We start from the raw sequence: 22,038 nt of genomic DNA on the forward strand, positions 1-22,038 counted from the left end.
TGTCAAAAATTGAATTCGCATAAAATTCTTTTGCTAGGGATTGCATTTTTGATCACATATCGCATAGTGATCTGTCAAAGTATATAAAACCAATTACAACTTCAAAGTGGAAAAATATTTGTCAATTATTAAAAAAAATGACTTGGTTGGTCTAAATGCACTAGATAGATTTTGAACCATTTCGAACTAATGTCAAATGATATTTATAAATTTCAATAGCTAGACGTCAAATATACACGGTTTATGCAAACTTATGTGGTAATATACGACCGTAATGCCGTTGTTCGACCTCAGACGAAATGGATTATTTGGGTGAAATTATAGCGATCGGCGTAGATGCTGCAATCTTAATCTTGTGCTTGAGACAATACTATCGACAGGAAAATACCATTGACAGTATACAGGTAATATATATATATATATATATATATATATATATATATACAGGTAATATATATATATATATATATATATATATATATATATATTATAGAATTTTATGATATGAGTGGAACGAATATTAATTGTTTAATATGAACAAAACAGCACTCAGATTTGTTTAACACAACTTTATTTTATGATTACAGACGTTTCGAGACCATGGTGTGTCTCATCTTTAGTGTAATTTCAAAAACAGTTACTTATATACTACACATTCTTTAATAATTTATTTAAATTTCATTTAATTTTTGATATACAAAAAACACCAACTATTCCTTGCAATGCTTGACACAGTACTAAAGAAACATATAACACTTACAGAAATATTCTAAACAAATTTGAAGTACTTATCTAGATGGAGACAGAGAGGGTATCATTATAATGTAAACAAAAGGAGTGCTATCGCATACAAAAATCAATAAAAATGAAAAAACAAATTAATTTATTGAAAAGAATAAGATAAATGAAAAAATTTTTATAAATTATTAATGATGTTTATATAAGTGTCATGTAAAATATTTGTGTCGGTTCTTAGATTTATGCTATTGTTAGTCCGAACTATTAACATTGATTCTGCCATGCTCCGTTTAAATAAGTCTTTCTCATGAAATAAATTTTATATGGAATTTTACAATCTTTCAAATTTGACAATCCCCAAATTTTATTCCATGAGAAAGACTTATTTAAACGGAGCATGGCAGAATCAATGTTAATAGTTCGGACTAACAATAGCATAAATCTAAGAACCGACACAAATATTTTACATGACACTTATATAAACATCATTAATAATTTATAAAAATTTTTTCATTTATCTTATTCTTTTCAATAAATTAATTTGTTTTTTCATTTTTATCGATTTTTGTATGCGATAGCACTCCTTTTGTTTACATTATAATGATAACCATTCTGTCTCCATCTAGATAAGTACTTCAAATTTGTTTAGAATATTTCTGTAAGTGTTATATGTTTCTTTAGTACTGTGTCAAGCATTGCAAGGAATAGTTGGTGTTTTTTGTATATCAAAAATTAAATGAAATTTAAATAAATTATTAAAGAATGTGTAGTATATAAGTAACTGTTTTTGAAATTACACTGAAGATGAGACACACCATGGTCTCGAAACGTCTGTAATCATAAAATAAAGTTGTGTTAAACAAATCTGAGTGCTGTTTTATTCATATTAAACAATTAATATTCGGTACACTCATATCATAAAATTCTATAATATATATATATATATATATATATATTATACACTACAGCCTCGGGCTCTGTCACATAAACTACGTTCTCTGTGCAAAATATATTATATATTTCACAAATATTTTGCCATACTCTGTTCAACAAATTAATATATAAAAAAACAAGTTAATGTATATATGATAGTGCAAAATTGTGTTCCTAGCGCTAGCTACTGATGTAAGACCATATTTATATCCACTGATGATGACATAAAATACTATGTCGAAACGTTTGGAAAAATTAAAGATTAACTTCTAAATCTTTGCCTTTTATTTGATGTATGCCCTTGAAGAACTTACTCATATTTCTCAACATCAAAATTAACTACTTTAACATATATATATATATACAGTAGAATCCGATTAGTATGACGCCGGATATATTGACAACCGCTTAATACGACGTAATCGCACTAGGAATTTGGTTTCCATATAAAATTCCTTAACAGCTGTCTAGTCGGATATATTGACATCGCTTACATTGACATGTCGCTTATAATGACCCATTTTTTGCAAAAAAATATGTCCAACTATAATGACCGACATGATTTTACATGATGTGGCCAAGTCTACGAAAGCAATTGCTATGTCTTTTGTGCACAATGGCATCATGGACTGTTATTACAATAAAATTATGTAAAGAAATCAATCAAAAATTACTGATTACTTACATTAAAAAAACACATTTGTATGTTTATGGGTAGGGTAGACTAATTATTAATGGCCCACCACGGATATCTCATAAACAAATAAAATTAGATTTTTTTTAACAATTATATTTGATAGTAGAAGGCGAAAAATGTATAAATTCATAACCAGCCATCACCTTTATTCTTATGACCTTGCTATCAGAAGATAAGCAGCACATGACTGCGATAAAAAGGACCAGCTGAATCTTTACTTTTGCAAAGGTGTAAGCAATAAAATAGTAAAGTTTAAAAAAAAGCAATTTCACAAGAGATTAATTGAATAAATTGTTATTCCAGCTCTTCTGATGAATATTTCTGACCAATAGCAGATCAATGTAATATACTGTGTTCTCTTTGTAACAAATGTACCCACAGAATTAATATCTTGCATTGGTTCAATAATGTAGTGTAAAATGCCTTTAAAATTTAATAGAAGAAATTGCATCTGTTCGCCCCCTGGTTTTCCACTTTACCCCGTATGTGAAGTAAAATAGGTCAGATACCAAATGTTTAAAAAATAGTAAAAAATATAATATTTATATAATTAGGAATTATGTACGTATTACGTATGTATGTAAGTTTTTCTGAACATAGTTCGATAGATGCTTCTTTGATGTATGTTATGTGTTGTTCATTGGGTTTAGACAGTGTAATTACCATAAGTCAAATTGGACCGTTGTGCCCCCGCCCTACCCTATGTCAATTTTATTTTATATTAAATTTTAATGTGTCATTTTTATTTTTAATTAAAACGTTTGTATAGGCTTTTCTTTTAAATTACTAAAGCATGTAACATATTTGCATATTAAAAAGTTTTTCTTCAGTACGCTTTTGATGACGACCGGTTAGTATGACGAGATTTCGGCGTCTCTTCGATGTCATACTAAGCAGATTCTACTGTAATTGAAAATATTATAAATTATTAATGATGTTTATATAAGAATCGTGTAAAATTGTGTTGTGGTATCCATTTGTTTACATCATAAATACTCATCCTGTCTCTTCATCTCGATACTTAAGATTTGTTTAAAATATTTCTGTACCATTCACATGTTTTAGTATTGTGTCGAGCTCTGCAAGTGATAGTTGGTATTTTTTGTATTTTCAAAAATAAATGTAATTTAAATAAAATATTAAAGTATATGTAGTATATAAATAACTGTTTTGAAATTACACTGAAGATGAGGCATACCATGGTCTCGAAACGTCTGTAATTACCAAATAATGTGTGTGTTAAAAATCTGAGTGTTGTATTGTTCATATTTAACATTTAATATATCTTATCTTATACGAGGTCTGTTCAAAAAGTACCCGGAATTTTCGTTTTTTCAAAAAAATATTTATTTATTCGTCTACATTAATGTGGTCCCCTTCAAAGTAGTCCCCCCCAGATATAATACACTTATGCCAGCGTTTTTTCCAATTTTCGAAGCACCCTTGATATTCACTTTTTGATATGTCCTTGAGCACTCTCAGCGATTTTCTTCAATCGAGGAAAACCGCCGTCCTTTCATGGGTCTCTTCAACTTTGGGAATAGGAAAAAGTCACACGGAGCCATATCTGGTGAATTTTTGCACTTTGCAACACTTTATTTCATTTTTTACGCAAAATTTAATACAAATTGTAAAAATCGCCGAGCTCAGAAAAACACGTCGAACCTTAGCCTACCACTAACTAACACGTCGAACTACCACAGACAAAGTAAACAGTGAATATAGCTGAAAATTTCATCATACTTTAGGGGCATGTATACCAACACAATAAAAAAAAAATTTCGACAATCAGACACTCCAGACCCGCGAAATTTAATTATTAGTAATTCCGGGTACTTTTTGAACACACCTCGTATATAAAAATGGAGCTCTCGATCAAATGATCTGGTAAAACTCGAAAACGGCTGAACCGATTTGGCCAGTCTTAGTCTTGAAAAATTCGTGCCAATCCAGAGAAGGTCGGAAAAGTGAGATAATATTTCAAAATCGCGTAGAAACTTTACATTTTTAATTTGAAATCTTTGTAGAAGCGTAATTTAAATAAAACAATGGACGGTGGCTAACACGCCAAATGTCAAACATTTTTGACAGATGATGTTCAATTATGTTTAATAGGATGTTTTATCTATATTATTTAATAGGATGTTCTGTTTGTAAAAACTCAAAATATCAACTTTTTTGAAATGTTAATATAAAAATGCACTTTATAATATAAGCTATAATCTTGAGTTGAAGACTTTGCTATCGGGAGATAAACGGTAATCTTTAAAAATCCATAATAAAAGTATTTTCTTCCATTGGTAGATTTTTAGCATTAGTTAAAAATGTAAGCATTTTGTAAAATCCTTTAATATCCTAACAATTTTTTGAAAGACAGCAAAAAAAGCACATTTCTACAATGCTGAAGTAGCTGGAAGTTTTACTGAACGTAGTCAAATAATTGTTTATTTGAAATGTGTTATTTGTTGTGATTATAATTGGTTTGCTTTTCATAATATAGTTTATATATGCTCAAAGTGAAATTGTGCCTCGCCCTGCTCTACATATGTACTTTTTATTAAATTTACTTCAATTCATCGAATGTTACTTGAAACTTTTCAAAAAGCAGGTCAAAGAAGAAATACTTAATTCATTTTCTATCTCTCCTCGCAGAAATTTGAAAATTTGGTATAAGCTCAGTAGTATTATTTACAATTATATACAAAATCCTGAATCAAAAAAGAATCTGAAAAACTTGAAACATAATCAATAAGTCGAAAGACCAAAAAAGACTTGAATTGGATTATACCATGTTTTCTATAGAAAGTGTTTAAAACTTCCAGTTTGATTGTATTGATAAAATATAGACAAACTAATGGGGTTTATAATACTTCATTGTATATAGCATTCAAACAACACATTCTTATACACTTAAAGTATTAATATTTTTGATTCTCTAGAAATTGTTTAGAATATACCTTACTTAGCAAAACAACGTTTGCCGGGTCAGCTAGTATGCATTGTTCTGTAATAGCATGATCATACGTGCTTTTAATAAAAATATGAATTATTGTTCAATGTTGTTCAAAGTCCAAGATCTTTACATGAACACGGAAGACGCCATTCCTAGAATTGTCACGTACAATGTATAATATATAGAGTCAGAATAATTTGTAGACCAGTGATGCCTTAGGCAGAAGTCTAGCCAGTGATGTTTTAGGAAAAATTGGAGAGTATGTCTTAGCACGAATCTATGCTAGTTTGTGAAGTGAAGTTATTAAAGATAAATAAAGTTATAGTCGAAATTAGATTCAGTGTTTGTATTCTACTTTGCGTAAAGACATCTTTCAGCCTATACCAATATAAAGTGCTCACGGTTCTGAGGAGACTCATACCAGTGTTGTTATTTTCTATTATAAACTCTAAGCTCTGCCCACGACACCAGAACAAGGTTGGACTGATCTAGCACCCCTTGGAGAGTGGATCAATCTACATTTGGAACCCAACCCAATCCAATCAACCCTACAACAACAACTCATAACATTTCATGGTGTCAAGCGGTGGTTTTACCTCGTGGTGAAGTGCAGTGTTGAGTGTGCTGTGAGTGTCGAGCAAGAAGCTGAGTAGCAGAAATTTTGCATCCGGCGCTGCAGCAACAGCTGAAAACCAGCATAATCAGGACTGGCACGAAGTATCAGAGGCATCAAAGGTGGCGGCATACCAAATAACCCGTGAGAAGGGCGACTTTACGCAGAGGGACAAGGACATACTCTACCCAAATCGACGCAGACTTCTCGATTAAGGCTCACTCCCCAAGTAAGAAAAACCAATCCTTCAACATATCCAGACCAGAACATCATAGTCGTCAATTTTTTTTTTTAAAATTTTATTTGTCAATTAGAATATAAATAATAATATTTTGTCAATTTGAATATTTTTTTAAGTATTAGGATTTTGGTTGTACTTGGGTAACATTTTTGTAACAACGGGCAGTTCGATTATTGTTCACACCACTATTATTTTGTTGACTTCACGTAACCATCAAGGTTAAGTTCAAGTAAATATTGTTAACTAAGCATTTTTAACAAAAACAATTACGAGCATTGCCAGGTCCAAATTTCATAACAGAAATATTTCATTATTTCAAAATAATTGTAATGATTAGAAATAAAGTCATCAAGTAATAATATAAAGACTCAGAAAGTAATATTGAAAAGTTAGTGACTCTAGTTAATGACTTTGAGTATCCTATCAAGAGTAAATTTACATCTGTTGATCTTTTCATTACGTCGCGATTTTTAATGTGGCTTTAAATGCCAGTATAAAGGCGAAATGCCTAAAGGATTTAGTGTAGCCATTGTGCCACTTTTCAGGCGATAGTGCCAATCCTTCATTTCAGATAGCCTAATATTAAATTGTTCAAAAGAAACAATAGGTATCTGACAAATAAATAATTAATAAGGGTAGGAAAAACCCGAATGGAGACTCGTAAGGTTAGTGAAAACCGCGAGATCTTAAATATATTTGACGTAATTTTGATGACTTATAAGACTCATGAATCCGCGGGAACGAGTCAATAAAATCTTTCAAATAAATTTATTTCGTTATTTTCATTTTAGGACCAAAACACGCTCGTTGATTTTATCGATATTATTAAATATTGCATGAGAATAAATTCCAACTATTAATGTTGAGTATAGAACAATTTTAAAATGTTACATGAGAATGAAATTTTAATCTTGAATATTACATTTAATGAACTTTGAAGTTTGGTGTGAAAATAATTGAACTTGAATATGTAAATTTCAATAATAATTAAATTTAATCAACTGCCCATACCACAAAATGTTACAGAAATGAAGGGGATAAATTTAAATTAATGTCAATAATAGCAATGTAACTATCCCCATAGAACAGAATTATAAATTGAAAAAAAAATAGGAAAATAGAAAAAGTCCATGTTTGAATTATTGATACTAAATGATTTCATTTTAAATTCAATTCAATTTGTTGGTGCTATATTGAACGAAAAATATTTCCTAAATTTCCTCTACAAATATAATAAATTTTATTTTGAAAATTAGTAAGCGATTGAGTAAGTTTGTTTTCTATTATTTGCGTAAATTGAAAATAATAATATTTTTCCTAATTGAAATTTTTATAATTGTTCACACTAATTTCGATTATTTGCGTTAATAGCATAACAAGCTTTATCATATTTCTATTTTGAAATTTGAGTAAAGAAATATCACGTAACATTCGGATTCAAACTTTAACAAGGCACGCGCAATACAAATTTGCTTATGATGTATTTTATGAATCTTGATGTATTTTACAAAACTTAATTTTATTATTATTTAAAAAAAAAAAATTGAAGTATTAATTGGCGTCATATTTTTATTCAATTAATGTTCCATTAATTTGATATTTTAATTTTGATTTTGAATAATTTTATCGCAATTAATTTTGTTTTATTTGACTTATTAATATTTTCATAGTTGTATTTTTATTTTTATTGATAATAACTATGAACTTTGACCATTCAAAGTAGATATAATAAAACCAATAAATTTCTTTGAAATGAATTTCTATCACCTTAATCATTCATTCACTTATAAATAAAGGTAATTTTTATGCATGGTATCAATAATTCACATGGAAATAAAATACAGAAAAAAAATAATAATAAATTGTATCAATTATTCTGAAATTGAATGGCCACTCATTTTTTATTAATATTGATTTTATTAATTGATTTTATTAATACTTTTATATTGTATATTTTTATAGTAAAAATAGAATGTTCAGAATAGAATTTGAAAATAAATGTTATAAAATTAAGAGGGCCCAGAAATGTATTAATGTAAAAGTATGTGAAACACAATTATTAGATTACAAGACGAATTATCACTATCTTCCATTTCTATCTAGGCATTTTTATTTCTATCTTATGTAATGCATAAGAATGGCAACAAGTGTGCAATCTATTTTTTTTTTAAATCTTCGAAGATTGATACAAGATTCTCATACAGCTTCAGTAAGAAATAATCGCGCGCGCATTTTTAAACATCCTATTAAAAATATTGAACTGAATCTGACAGAGTATTTTGATCATATTTTAAATTCGAATCAAATAAATAAATTATCATACAAAATTAAACAATTTATTATAATGTTAAATTTGTGAGATCTTGCACCTTGTTAATATTCTTATGCAAGTAGAAAAGTTGTTTTTATCGAAACTAATTAATGATAGTGATAATGGATCAAACGATTACTTTTGTCACATACATTTTTGAAAGTTTTATTGATGTGTAAATAATATAAATCAAATATGACCTATTTGATATACAAAATTTTGCATACATAATCATTTTAATGCCGTGTATACAAATCAGACACACAAATTATGCAATTATGCGAATTTTTATGGTATTAGATTGCATACTCTATCCAATAAGAATATCCTAACAATGTAACTAATTATTGTTTATAATATTTTGCTGTATTATCAAAATCCTACTTTTGAAATTAAACAAACTATTGAAGCTGAATTGAAATAATTTTAATGAACTATTAAAAATCACAATATGCAGCAAAGTATTACAACAATATTAGATTTTTTTTATGTTAATTTTTTATTCATATTATCATCAGAATTGTTATCTAATTACTATATTGCAGACATACTACAAAATTTTATACTTTTACTTTTTCATATTTTGCAAATTTTCAAATTTTTCTCTCTTTTGCTATAATCAATTGTACCATAGATTACTATTTTTCATTTATCGAGGACGATAAATTGTTTTAGAGGGGAGGAATCCCAAATAAATTGTAATTTCTTTGTTTTTTTTTTCTTTTCAATTGTTAGAGGACTAACAATATTCTTTAGGGGTGGCGTGTTCTGTAATAGCATGATCATACGTGCTTTTAATAAAAATATGAATTATTGTTCAATGTTGTTCAAAGTCCAAGATCTTTACATGAACACGGAAGACGCCATTCCTAGAATTGTCACGTACAATGTATAATATATAGAGTCAGAATAATTTGTATTAACCAGTGATGCCTTAGGCAGAAGTCTAGCGAGTGATGTCTTAGCCAAAAGTCTAGCCATAATGTCTGAGAGTAGTCTTAAATAATCTAAGTGGAGATTATGTCTGTGAAGTAAAGCAATAAATACAGTGTAAAACATTATAAGTGGATTTTTATTGGAACCAGAAGTTTGTCTCTTCCAGCGAATACCTTATTGAAAGGACCCATTAATCTGAAGAGAACTCGCATCAAACCAGTCGGTCAAATATTATTCCTACTGCTCGACCCAAGGCATCAGGAAGGGTTGGACGGACATTATTACCATATCGCATAAAGAAGCTACTACAGTAACCAATATCCCGGACTGTGGATCTTACAACAAAAGGACCTCCAACCCATACCCGAACCATACTACCAACCCCTCATATCATTTCAGCATATATATATATATAAATATATATATATATATATATATATATATATATATATATATATATATATATATCTTTTAGACTTTTTTGTGACATTATCAAATTGTAACCAAGCATAGCCAAATGAGAAAACAGGCTTTTGCAACTTACTAAGTTCTTAATGCAAGCCGATTCTTTGGTCTGTTTTTAGAAGTAGTCAGAGCAGAATTTATAGCCAATCTTTTGACTTATTATGAATAATCATTCTTTTTTCATTTCCAACTTAAAATGAAAAGTTTTTTAAAAGCCTACTTTTCATTTATAGACCCAATATTTGAAATGAACTGATTTGAAACTGTATAAAGCAATAATGAATATATTTTGTTGATTATCATATTTCATGATCATTATTTTTGTCAGGCTGCACCGACATTTGAAATATCTACTAGCTTACAAGATGCAGTCAAAAATAGTCCAGAATCAAGAATACCTTATGTTGTGCTTAGAGGTACTGTAAAATGTATGGGAGCTCCATTAACAAGCAAAAATAGTCCAAATATTTCTGGGGCAGTGCAAAGAGTGACAATTAGCGAACATATTGTGACACGAGCTTCAGCAGGGTTTTGGTCTGAGCAGACAAGACCATTACATGTTTCACAAAATGTAGCTCCATTTTCATTGTTCAAAGATAATTTTGAAGTTGAAGTCGAAGATGCATTGTCTGCTGAACTTTTAGGTAAATAAATTAATTAAAGTTAATTATAATTGATCAAAAATTTTGTTGTATATATATATATATATACACTTTACAATATATATATATATATATACACTATAAAAACCCATTTTCATATCTAGCCCAATAATGTTCCTAAAACATTGTAAAATAGCGATTTATTAAGATTTTAATTGATATAATTTTGTTCAATACATGATTTTGTTTAAAATGTATATTTTTGAAGATATTAGCAAAAAATGATGAAAAACGCAAAAAAGAAACAAATTTTCAGTAGCTAGTAACTTGAAAAGTATTTGCTTTTTTGAAAAACATTATTAAACATTTTTCTCTTATAATTAGTTTTTTTATCGATATTGGGTATATTTTGAAAAAAGTAAAATTACACCACTGAAAAGAAACGTCATCCCCCAAATGTCATACTTCTGAACTTAAGAGTAAGATGAGCTTAATTCCAAAATTCTAAACGAAATGGAAAACAGTAAAAAAAGTTCAGACCGAAAGAGCTCCATTGAGTAAATATTCCGTACCCAAAGACACACATATGAATTTTTGACACAATGAAACTTCTAAATAATTTTTTTTGTGACTTAGTATAGTAAGGCAAAACGACTGCAAATTGAATATTTTTGAGCGCAATCACTTATGGCTTGTCTCCTTTGCACGAATTCGTACGGCGAATATGTTCGCAAAATGCGCAAACAAAATTATTGCAAGCAAAAGCAAACCACGCGCACGTTGAGAACACGATTCGCCGTGGGCGTCAGACGCATGTTATATTATTTGCTTCTTATATTAATTTAATTTTTAGCACATCTCAGCTTCTTTTTGGCAATAATAATGTAGTCCTTACATTTTTCTTATTCATAATCATAAATATATTATATTTTAATATTGTCTTATTGTTAGCCTATAAGTGAATGGAAATGTTTGGCAAATGACAGTCGTCTTTTGTTTTTAATGTCAAACTATGCCTTAAATATTTTCAAGGGCAAACAATGATAAGCGGTTTTTTGTAATTTTTTCCATTTATTTCTACAATCTAACTATATTTCTATGAATCAAAACATTCTAAAAAATTTCCCGAACAAACTTCAGGAAGATTCATGAAAATCCGAATAAAAGTTCAGGAGGATTAATGAAACTTACATTGTTACAGAAGAATTTTATATATAAGATATATATATATATATATATATATATATATAACCAGTCATGTCAAACAGCCGGCCCCTGGCCTGAATCAATACGGCCCGTGATCTCAATGCGTCACATAAAAAGAATCTAGTCTAACAATAAGTCTCATTTTGATTTGTTTTAAATATTTGTTCTCTCAACTATGTTTGAGCGATTTATGTACAGTAAAATATTCATATTTGCATTAGATATACGAATTTAGTTATTTTAGGGGACATTTTAGTCTAGAGACATGAGTTTCGTGTGGTTCATAAAAAAGATCATAAAAATGGCAAACGATATTTTTACTATCATTTTTTTTATATTACATAGTTCATACCAAAAACAAGTCTATAAATACCAGAAGTCTGTAAGTAAATCGGTTTCGCACGGTTCTCTAATGTCGGCGCCATAACAGACTCTAGCTAGCATAGAAACGCAGAGACAAAAAGTTAAAAAAGATTAAATTTAAAATGTATTATAGATTTATATAAATTAAACAAGTAAAAAATTGATATATACCGCACCAGGAAAAACATTCACAAAAATTTATATATTATTAAATATATAAATATTATTATATATTTTGGCTATAATCTTAACCTTCAAATATAATATAAATAACATAAAATATTTTTTGAGTAATTCCTTACTCTAATAATTACTTATATTACCAAAACTAAATTACCACTTTATCATCTTTTACCCCATCTTTGAAACGTCTGGAAATGCCTTGGCCAAAATCTAATCAGCACGTCTACTTTTCAATGAGATCGAATGTTTTTTGAATCGGTTAATCTCTGCTTTCGAAATCCCCGACAAAAAATTGCCTTTCCACATTCATACACACACACACAAACACACACACAAAGGGTATGGGCGTGTTTCCATACAGAATCGGCCCTACCCTGGTATTTAAATAATTTTGATGCCATTTTATAGATGTTTTTGAGAAAATCGGATATACCAAATTTCAAATCTGTAGCTCATCATTTGGCCGAGATATAATTGAAAATATCAATCATATATTTACATGCATACAGAAAAATTGTATCCAAACATATAGACAAACACACACATACATCTGTTTTTTCTGAGGTATGCCAAAATGTTCAGAAACCTTTGAAATGTAAGGATATGCAAAAATTTTCATTTTCGATTTTTTGCGATTACTATAACTTACCCTACGGGAAGTTAATAAATATATTGTTATAATTATTATTGCATTAAATTAATTAAAATGAATGCTAGTAGCTATTTTTCTTATGTGTTAAAAAAGAGAAAAGAAAAATGTTACTATGTCAAGGTAAATACTTAACTATATTTGCAGATATGGATATAATTTGGGACAATTATGAACCTAGTCAACTTGGAATGATAGATCATATTTGGGGTTTCTTTTCTGGAGTTCGACAGAAAGGACTCCAAAGCACTGAGGAAATGCTACGAGAGGGTGCCCTAATAACAGGTATTTTATTTTGGGTAACTTATATCATATCACAAATGATTAAGTTTTATAAACTTGATAAAACTTAAGCCTTAGTTAAGGAAATGACTTAGCCATTAAAAAGTTTGTTTAAATATTTGTTTTGTTAAGACAATTTGGGTAAAATCACTTGTTGTAGAATCGCAATATTAGATGGACAACTAAGTGGTCAATCAATATTTAGGTGTTTGACGTAATTCTAATGAAAAATATTTTGTTATTGGGTAGGAGGTAACTCAGCTATCAATCAGTAAAAAAAAGTTTCTTGATTGGTTGCGCAGCTTTTACTGAAAGATGTAAAACCAAAACAAATATTTGCAATATTTTGCTTTTATTATTGCAAAGAGAAAAAAGTATTTTGAGTCTAAAAGAAGTTATGTGCTGATTATGGTGACGAATTCGTAAAACAAGAGCGGTGTCAAAATTGTTTTGCCAAATTTCGTTCTAATTATTTTTCACCCAAAGATGGTAAATGCTTTGAACCTTTATTTCAAATTGATGACGACCTAATCAAAACAATAATTGACTCTGATCTTTACAATAAAACTCGGGATTTGCAGAGAATCTTCATTTATCACCTAAAACAATTTGGCTATGTTTAGAAACTTGATACAAGAGTTCCTTATGAACTGAAAACGTATTTAATGCAATGCATTTGAAGCTTTTTTTTTAAAAAAATCTGCATTTACTTAGTTGCTCACCTGATATATCAGTAGGGTGCGGTGGACAGACGTGGGTCACAGGTTGAATGGGGTTCCCAAATAATAATACTAGTGACATGTATGTCGAATCCCGCACATATTTATTATATTTTGATACTTGCTCAATTTTGAAAGGCATTTGGAGGTTATAAACCAACTTTCGTACAGAGAAACGCGCTAAAAATTTCGCCGAGAAAGTTTTTACCCTCGAACGCTCTTACGTAATTTGTCATCGAATTATCATGAGACAAAATCAAGTAAATATGCAATATATTATATAGACATATACTCTTCAAAATGCAAAGTGATTTTTATCGATTGTTTACATTGTGTTTTTGTGGGATGCATATACTCGTAGATCGTCTTTTCAACGCATCATTACATCCCCTGAAAACAGAGAGGTTGCGGCAGAAACAGCACAGCGTCAAAAATCGCAAGTATCAGCGAAAGACTAATTCTAAAAAAGACTTCTAAGAAGACCAATACTTCATAAACAGTTGTGAAAAATAGAAAAAAAGAAAGTTTTCGGTTTCTTCAAATGGAGACATCCATTTTTGCATGATTTGCTATAAATTAATGCCGGCAAAGCTGATAAGAAAAAGCTCCATCGAGTGCGATAACGGCGACAAACCCTTCCATTTGAAGTGCGTCGATATGACCAACTACACCCACTTGATGTACATCAATTGCGCCTAAAATGTGTGCTTAAATGTTTTTCTCAACAATCTTATCATTCCGACTTTATTACTTCTTTTCAGACATTAAAATAGCATTATTACGAAAGTCATTGTTTTTTTTAATTTCTATAGTTCATTTTGTTTTACCAATTATGAATTTTGTAAATTTGACAACGGATTCGTAATTAGCGCATTTGAAAATTTTCAGGGTAAGAATTTGTAGCATATAGCAGGCTTTTTTCAGACAAAAATTTGGGTGGTCCACATCTTCCTCCACACGGTAAATGCACTTTTTTGCAATTCAAAAAGATAAATATTTCCAAAGATAATTGCAAGCATCTGCTATGATAACAAGTTGCATTTTGGAATACTCTTGCAACTAAAAAAATAAGAAAATATTTTCATTTTTAACCATTTTACAACCAAAAATAAAAACTATGATCGATGGAAAGGTCAATACGATTAGTATATTTTTTTTATAAAAATTGTTAAAAAAATAAATCGTTAAACAAAATAAATGACATTTGGCGGTCAAATATAATTTTTATACTTATCCATATCTAATTATCGAATATTTCGTTTCGTATCAAAATTTATAATGTTTAGCCTTTATACAGCTATCATAGCAGCTCTCATTTTAGTGCCAGTTTTTTGTGCAAAAAATATTTTGAGGTTTTTTAGAATTTCAAAAAAAATCCCCAATAATTTCGAATTTTAAATTTTATTAAAAATCTTGAAAAAATTTATTTCAAATTATTGATTATTTTTATTCCTTCGAATGTTACAGGAATTTGCCTGAAGACATAATACCATGCACTAGTGCGCTAGTTACAATTTATTCAGAGAATGAATAATTTTAACTAAAATTAACATTTTTTTAACTAAAATAGTAACGCGGTCATAGTGGAAACTTGATTATTGTTTATTATATTTATTTTTATTCCATATATTAATACTTTCGGATCTTTTCCAAAATAATCTAATTAATATGTTAAACAGTCAAACAAACTATAGTTGAAAATATATCATAATGTATTAAAAGTAAAAATATTTTACAGTATATTCAAGTGTTATATATAAATACATTACTTATCATTTCAATATGAATATAATTTATCCACTAAATATAATAAAAGGATTTGTCAAAATAATTAAACTATATCTTAATTAATTTTATTTAAATTATTGTTTCGGTTGACAACTCTTTTTCTAACTTTATTTTCATATTTGTATTATCATCATTTGTTCTGATAATTATTTACATACTAGATTTTAATGTATATAAAAGTGACAGTAAATTGTTTTTATAAATGTCAAAGCCTTGGTTAAAGCCAATGATCAACCAAGATTATTATATTATTTATATTATCAATGATTATCTCATTCTATATGAATAAATAAAATTCATTAATGTTGCCTACAACATTTTAGCTTTTAATTAATGTGAACATTTTAAAATGTTCATAAAATTATCTTATAAAAATATATATAAAATTATTGTTATAAGCATTTTTAGATTATAATTTTTCATCGTTTTTTTAATTTAAAAATTACATTGAAAGTTTTAGAATTTTTAAGAATTTTAAGGAATACGTTAATATTTAAATTTTTGCTTATTTTTACTCTTTATAAATATACTTTATAATAAAATATTCCACTATCATGTAATGTACTGATATGGTTCCAAGAGAATTTTCATTATTAAAGTCTTTCATGATCTTCCAAAATAATGCTGAAATTCTAAAAAATGTATCATTTTCCAACATATTATCACGTCTTTATTCTTGATGATCCGACAGTGGGCAAGAAACTCAAATTGGACACTGAATGATCTGAAATGAAATATACATTCACTTCTACTAGGTATTGGAGAGTTATCAACATGTGATGGGAGTTTGAAACTGCAATTACCAAAATCTGGACAACCTCTGTTTCTAACAACAATGACGAAAAGTGGACTAGTTTTTAAACTGACTGCTGGGCAAAATAATATCAGGTTATTATTCAAATACGAATACTGTTTTGATTGTACTTTTTTATCATATTTTTATTTTGGCTGAGATACTTTAAGTCGTGTGATAACTTGTATTATTATATTCATTAATCATTAACTCCTCCGCTACATGGTTCGCCCATAGGCGACATTTGCTTGACGATCTGTGTGTACGTGTGTCGCCTATAGACGATATAAAGAAATAAATTATTGGGAATTCTAATTTGTTATTGCAATGATTAGGTTCTGTAGAAACGCAATTGTTAATTTTTAAATATATTTTTATTGATAATGATTAGAGAATTTTAAAATATGATGTGTAAAAACACTAATGTCAAACCCCTGCAGAAGTGTCACTTCCGCCCAGCGTAAAACATCGTAGCGAAAGGGTTAATTGATTATGCATGTACATAACCACAGCATATATATATATATATATATATATATATATATATAACAAATGTATTCTGAGTGGATAATAGATATTAATTTGGAAATATGAACAAACAACACTCTTTTTTGCACTAATTTAATAAATAATAATTTTCACAAACGTTTCGAGACTAGGTTTGTCTCATCATCAGTGTGTTATAATTTAAAATTTAAAATATGGAAACCTAAATTAGCATTTTGTGTTATCTATTACAAGTCGCTCGATATACTGTCCTCTGCCACATCAACGGTCGTCGGTATCCGCATTCTCTAACCACTTGAAAACCACTTATGTGATGTTTTGTACTTTGGGTCCACTTTACAATATTGATGAAATGTACAAGAAATCATGGTTTTCTTCATTTATTGGTTTTTATTATCAATGTTTATGAAAAAGTAATCACTGTTTTTTCACAATATTCACAAATAAAACCGCAAATATTTATCTATTTATTTCATTTTTTGAAATAACCGGCTTTTGCTCGTATAACAGCAGCGCATATTCTGGGCAGCGCACATCCTTTCAATCAACTTATGCAGTAATTCCATTGTTATTTTAATCCCGCGATTCTGTAGGAACGTGCAAAGCTGTTTTGTATTATTCGGTTGCAATTTTCTCACTTATCGGTCCAACTCGTCCCACAGCAACTTATCCGAGGAGGACAATCCATATATTTGAGTTTATTCTGTTTCTCTTTTGTTGAGTTGTAATCCCGGCAAAATTTTGAAATGTGCTTACAATCATTATCTTGCTGCACAACGAATCTACGAATTGTATATTGGACAGCACAATTCTTTTCCAACACGGAAAAGCGTGCCGTTGAAGAATGCTTTTTTGTTCATGATACTTTCAATTTTCGTCACCAACAATGTTTCCATCAAAACTTCCCCGGACTATATTTTATTCCCAATAGTATATTGAAAAACAATCCAAATATAAAGATTACATTCAACAAACATGATTTTAAATATTATTATGATTTGACATTTTTATTAAATTTTTACATATATTTTGTGACATAACAGGATCTGAATCTATTTTTCAGAATGATCTGTGTATTCTTAGGAGTTATAGGTGTTGTGTTATGTAGCTTACTAGCTAGAAAATTTTTGGAGAAAAAAGAAAAAGAACGTAAGGATTTGAGGCTTAAAGATCGCTTAGAAAAAACTAGGCGAGAACGAAGAGTAGCTGCGAGAGATAAAAATTTATCTGGAGATCAATTATGTATAGTTTGTGTACACAATCCTAAAGAGGTAATATATATACCTATATATTTATATGTAAAAAACACACATACACACACTGATATATATATATATATATATATATATATATATTATATATATATATATAGGGTGGCTGATAAGTAATGCAAGAAAGCTTTAATTTTCTTTTTAAATGTTATTGTTCAAAAGCAAAAATGTCGAAAATAACATCCAATTATAGAATCAGTTTAGATTTGTTCTAATATGCCACGTTTGGCACGAATTATGGTCTTCAAACTGCCGAAAAAAACAAAACACGAGCACACAAGCTGCCCAATTTGGAATGACTTCTCATCGTAGAAAACCAAATTCGGTAACTAGTCACTTTCGTGCAAGCGAAGCAACTCCTTGGCTCTTTCCCATCTAACTTTTTCCTGTGCATCGATAAGCTCTTGCACTTTTTGGAACTTCAATGGCCCTAGTCCAAGCTCATTTTTCAATATGAATTGCACCCATTCTTGCGATATGTTCAACCCACGAGCCATTTTTTTTACCACTGCGACACGAATTTTGTTAAATTTTTGCCTTCACTTTTCGGATAATTTCTGGTGTTGTTAGTGTTTTTGTTCGTCTACTTTTTGGACGCGGTGCGACACAGAGAGTATCACGGTTATGAGATATGGTACGAGAAACAAAATATTTGTTCGCATTTAAATGCTGGAGGGCTCTAACGATAGCCACTTGTGTTTTTCCAGCCTAATATAAAGCAATCACACTATCACGCTTGACTTCCATCACGAATAACGTTTTTTTTCTGAATGCAATTGATCAAAATGCTTTTGTACGCTTCTAAAAAACTTAATGAACAATTACTGGAATAAATCTGTCAGCTGTCTGATGAGCGATTTAGAAATGATAGCAGTCTGAAGTTGGTTGGAATACTTATCAGCCACCCTGTATATATATATATATATATATATATATATATATATATATATATGTTACATTTTTATAATTTTGATGTTGAAATATATATATATATATATATATATATATATATATATGTGAAAATAGATAGTGAAAGAAAAGAGTTCGAATAAATAAAAATAATACATTTTTAATAAAAAAAACTTAACTTTTAATTAAATAACAAAAAAATAGATACGCACTTGTTAATGTCAATTTTAGTTCTAAAAACAATTAAACAAAACCCTGAGTTTATTCTGTTCCAAACAATTTTAATTAATTAATTTTAAATATTTAATTATTTTTTGGTTTAATGAAATATGATTGCTAAAAGCTGAGAACGTCTATCGATTTGTTATTTAGAAGTGTCCTTTGATAACTCACAAAATTTTCCGAAATAAAAAATACTCTTCTAATTGCAACTCAACTAGGCTTAACCGTTAAAGCCTAAAAATATGACAATTCTGAAAATTTTGTTCTTTTATTTGTGGCTAAAAACTTTTTTTTAAGTTTGAGTAGAGCAATTCAGTCTTTCAACAAGAAGTTGCATTGATCTAAATTAATAAATACATTGATATAATAATGTAAATTAATATATTTATTAGACAATAGATAACACAGACTAATATGATTCCAAATTTTTTTGAACCTATATGATTCCAAGTATCAAAACGCTTGCTTCCATCTAGTATATTTGTCTTTTTCCATTTATACAGAAAAAAAAACAATTTTTCTGCTTCGTAATATATATTACGTTCACTTCGAACCGTCCCGCCCCAAAGGGTTAAGCGTTACCATTCTATATACAATGATCACAAATAAATTGATATTATAAAAGTATGTTCTTTAATTACCTCAAAATTTTATCAAACCAATTGCATAACATACACAATGAAATCAAGTTTACAGTCGGTACAGTAGATTGTTTTGAAATCGGTGCCGTCCCGTGAGAGTTAAAAATAACAATACTTATTTTTAAAAATTATATTCAGTTATTGTAAGCGCCTCGAAACCAAAAAAAAAAAAAATGCGTTTTTTGTAATATTGAAAATGTGGCAGTTTATCTCGTCATCGCCCGATTTGATATGATGGCTGGTTACCCCCTTTGTGCTTTCTAATTTAAATTTATATCGTTAAAAAAATCCAACTTACTTGTTTTTGGGTAGTCGTGCTTGACTTTTCACCTTTTAGATTTAATACTCTAAATATTCCCTTCAATGATGCTACCCTTATTTGTAACTAACGAGTTTTTCTACGTCTTATTGTATATATTTATTTTTCAGATTATTTTACTTCCCTGTGGACATGTTTGCTTGTGCGAAGATTGTTCTACACAAATCACCGATGCTTGCCCTGTGTGTCGTGAGGCAATTGAACAAAAAGCAGCTGCATATATATCGTAATATATATATATATATATATATATATATATTTGTTAATATAGTGAGTTCATGAAAATTATATTTTAATGATGTTATTTAAATATAAAAATTTGAAAGGATATTTCATTTTTAAATTTTAAAGAAAACTTATATAAATTTATTTCAGATTTTTGGCAAATGTTTCAATAAAGTTTCGACCTTTCGTTCAGAAAAGTTTGCAATAATGCTTCTTCAAATGATAAGAAGTTGACGTGAACGTTTTCTGAAGGTTTTTGAGAATCTCAACCGAAAACAACGGGCTTAGTAATGATTCAGTATGATCTGTAATAGCCTCAAAACATTATCATCTTTCGATTCCCTCCTATTCTTTTTTTTAATTTGACATAGAATAACACAATAATGCAGTGCTGATTGGATCATTGTGTACTGAATGTCGCTATCTTACACTGACATTAACAATGAACAGAAAAGTAACAGATATTACAAATTTTTCTACAAAACTAGCTACAAAACTGTAAAAAATGATACATATGCGAAGAAAATTAAACATTAGATATGTATATTATAATTAAGAATTTGTTTTTCTGCTATTACTTAAGTAATAGTATTAGGCAATATTAGTTTATTAAGGACCTTCAGTTAATAATTGTTATGTACTCTGTAATCTGAGATTCCTGAACCTGTGGTTGTATTAAAATTTGACTCTTACGTTGCTTCATCCAAAATTTAGTCAGGCGCTAATTATTTTTTTAACTTCCCGTAGGGTAAGTTATTGTAATGGGCCGAAAATCGGAATTGAAAATTTTTACATTTTTCGACGTTTTGAAGGTTTCTGAACGTTATGGCATACCTCAGAAAAAATGGATGTGTGTGTGTGTATGTGTATGTATGTATGTATGGATACAAATTTCCAGTCACGTTTTAGGGCGCACGGATCAACCGATTTGAATGATTTAAAAAACATTCGATTCCTATTGATAGGGAAAAGAGCTGATTAGTTTTTGGCAAAGGCAGGTCCAGCCGTTTCGGAGATTTGGAGCAAAGAGTGCAGAAAATAGAAATCGAATTTTTGAGAGAACGGAGTATCCGATTTGAATGATCTAAAAAACATTCAATTAGTAATGATTGGGAGAAGTGTTTATTAGTTTTTAGCAAAGGCAGGCCCATCAATTTCGAAGATACGAATCTAAATATGTAAAAAATGGCAGTTTTTGAGAGAACTAAGCGTCCGATTTGAATGATTCAAAGAACTTTCTGCTTGTTTTAACAAAATAATTGATTTTGGAAAAAAAAAATTTGTTCTATTTTTTTTTTTTTTTAATTTTTTGTATATCGAAAATAATTCAGATTTTATTTTTAATTCTGACTATAGTTCTAATATACTTTAAACAAATAATTTCAACTTTGCAATTAAGTTTATATAATACTTATAAATATTAGACAATGTTACAATATTTATAATAATCTACTTGAAGACATTCAGTATTC

At 28.9% G+C, this 22,038-nt stretch overlaps 1 protein-coding gene across 1 annotated transcript; it reads left to right on the forward strand.

The window, feature by feature from the left end:
* Nucleotides 1-41: 41 nt before the first annotated feature.
* LOC113382760 (mitochondrial E3 ubiquitin protein ligase 1-like) lies at nt 42-20,571 on the forward strand. Its single transcript, XM_026620991.1, has 7 exons — nt 42-145; nt 220-404; nt 10,216-10,531; nt 13,038-13,175; nt 16,435-16,567; nt 18,043-18,250; nt 20,452-20,571. The coding sequence occupies exons 2-7, from the start codon at nt 300-302 to the stop codon at nt 20,569-20,571; spliced, it is 1,020 nt and encodes a 339-aa protein (XP_026476776.1). The 5' UTR covers nt 42-145; nt 220-299.
* The last annotated feature ends 1,467 nt before the right edge of the window (nt 20,572-22,038 follow it).

Source organism: Ctenocephalides felis, unplaced genomic scaffold, assembly GCF_003426905.1.
Source record: "Ctenocephalides felis isolate EL2017-DRISC unplaced genomic scaffold, ASM342690v1 CF-g0.4_SCAFFOLD_03570, whole genome shotgun sequence".
NCBI lineage: Eukaryota > Metazoa > Arthropoda > Insecta > Siphonaptera > Pulicidae > Ctenocephalides > Ctenocephalides felis.

What these genes read in the sequence shown, in the direction of transcription:
- LOC113382760 (XM_026620991.1), top strand. Translation starts at nt 300, where the DNA reads ATGGATTATTTGGGTGAAATTATAGCGATCGGCGTAGATGCTGCAATC. An exon ending in GCTGGGCAAAATAATATCAG is followed by an intron (nt 16,568 to 18,042) that starts GTTATTATTCAA and finishes TCTATTTTTCAG; the next exon opens with AATGATCTGTGTATTCTTAG. An exon ending in GTGTACACAATCCTAAAGAG is followed by an intron (nt 18,251 to 20,451) that starts GTAATATATATA and finishes TTTATTTTTCAG; the next exon opens with ATTATTTTACTTCCCTGTGG.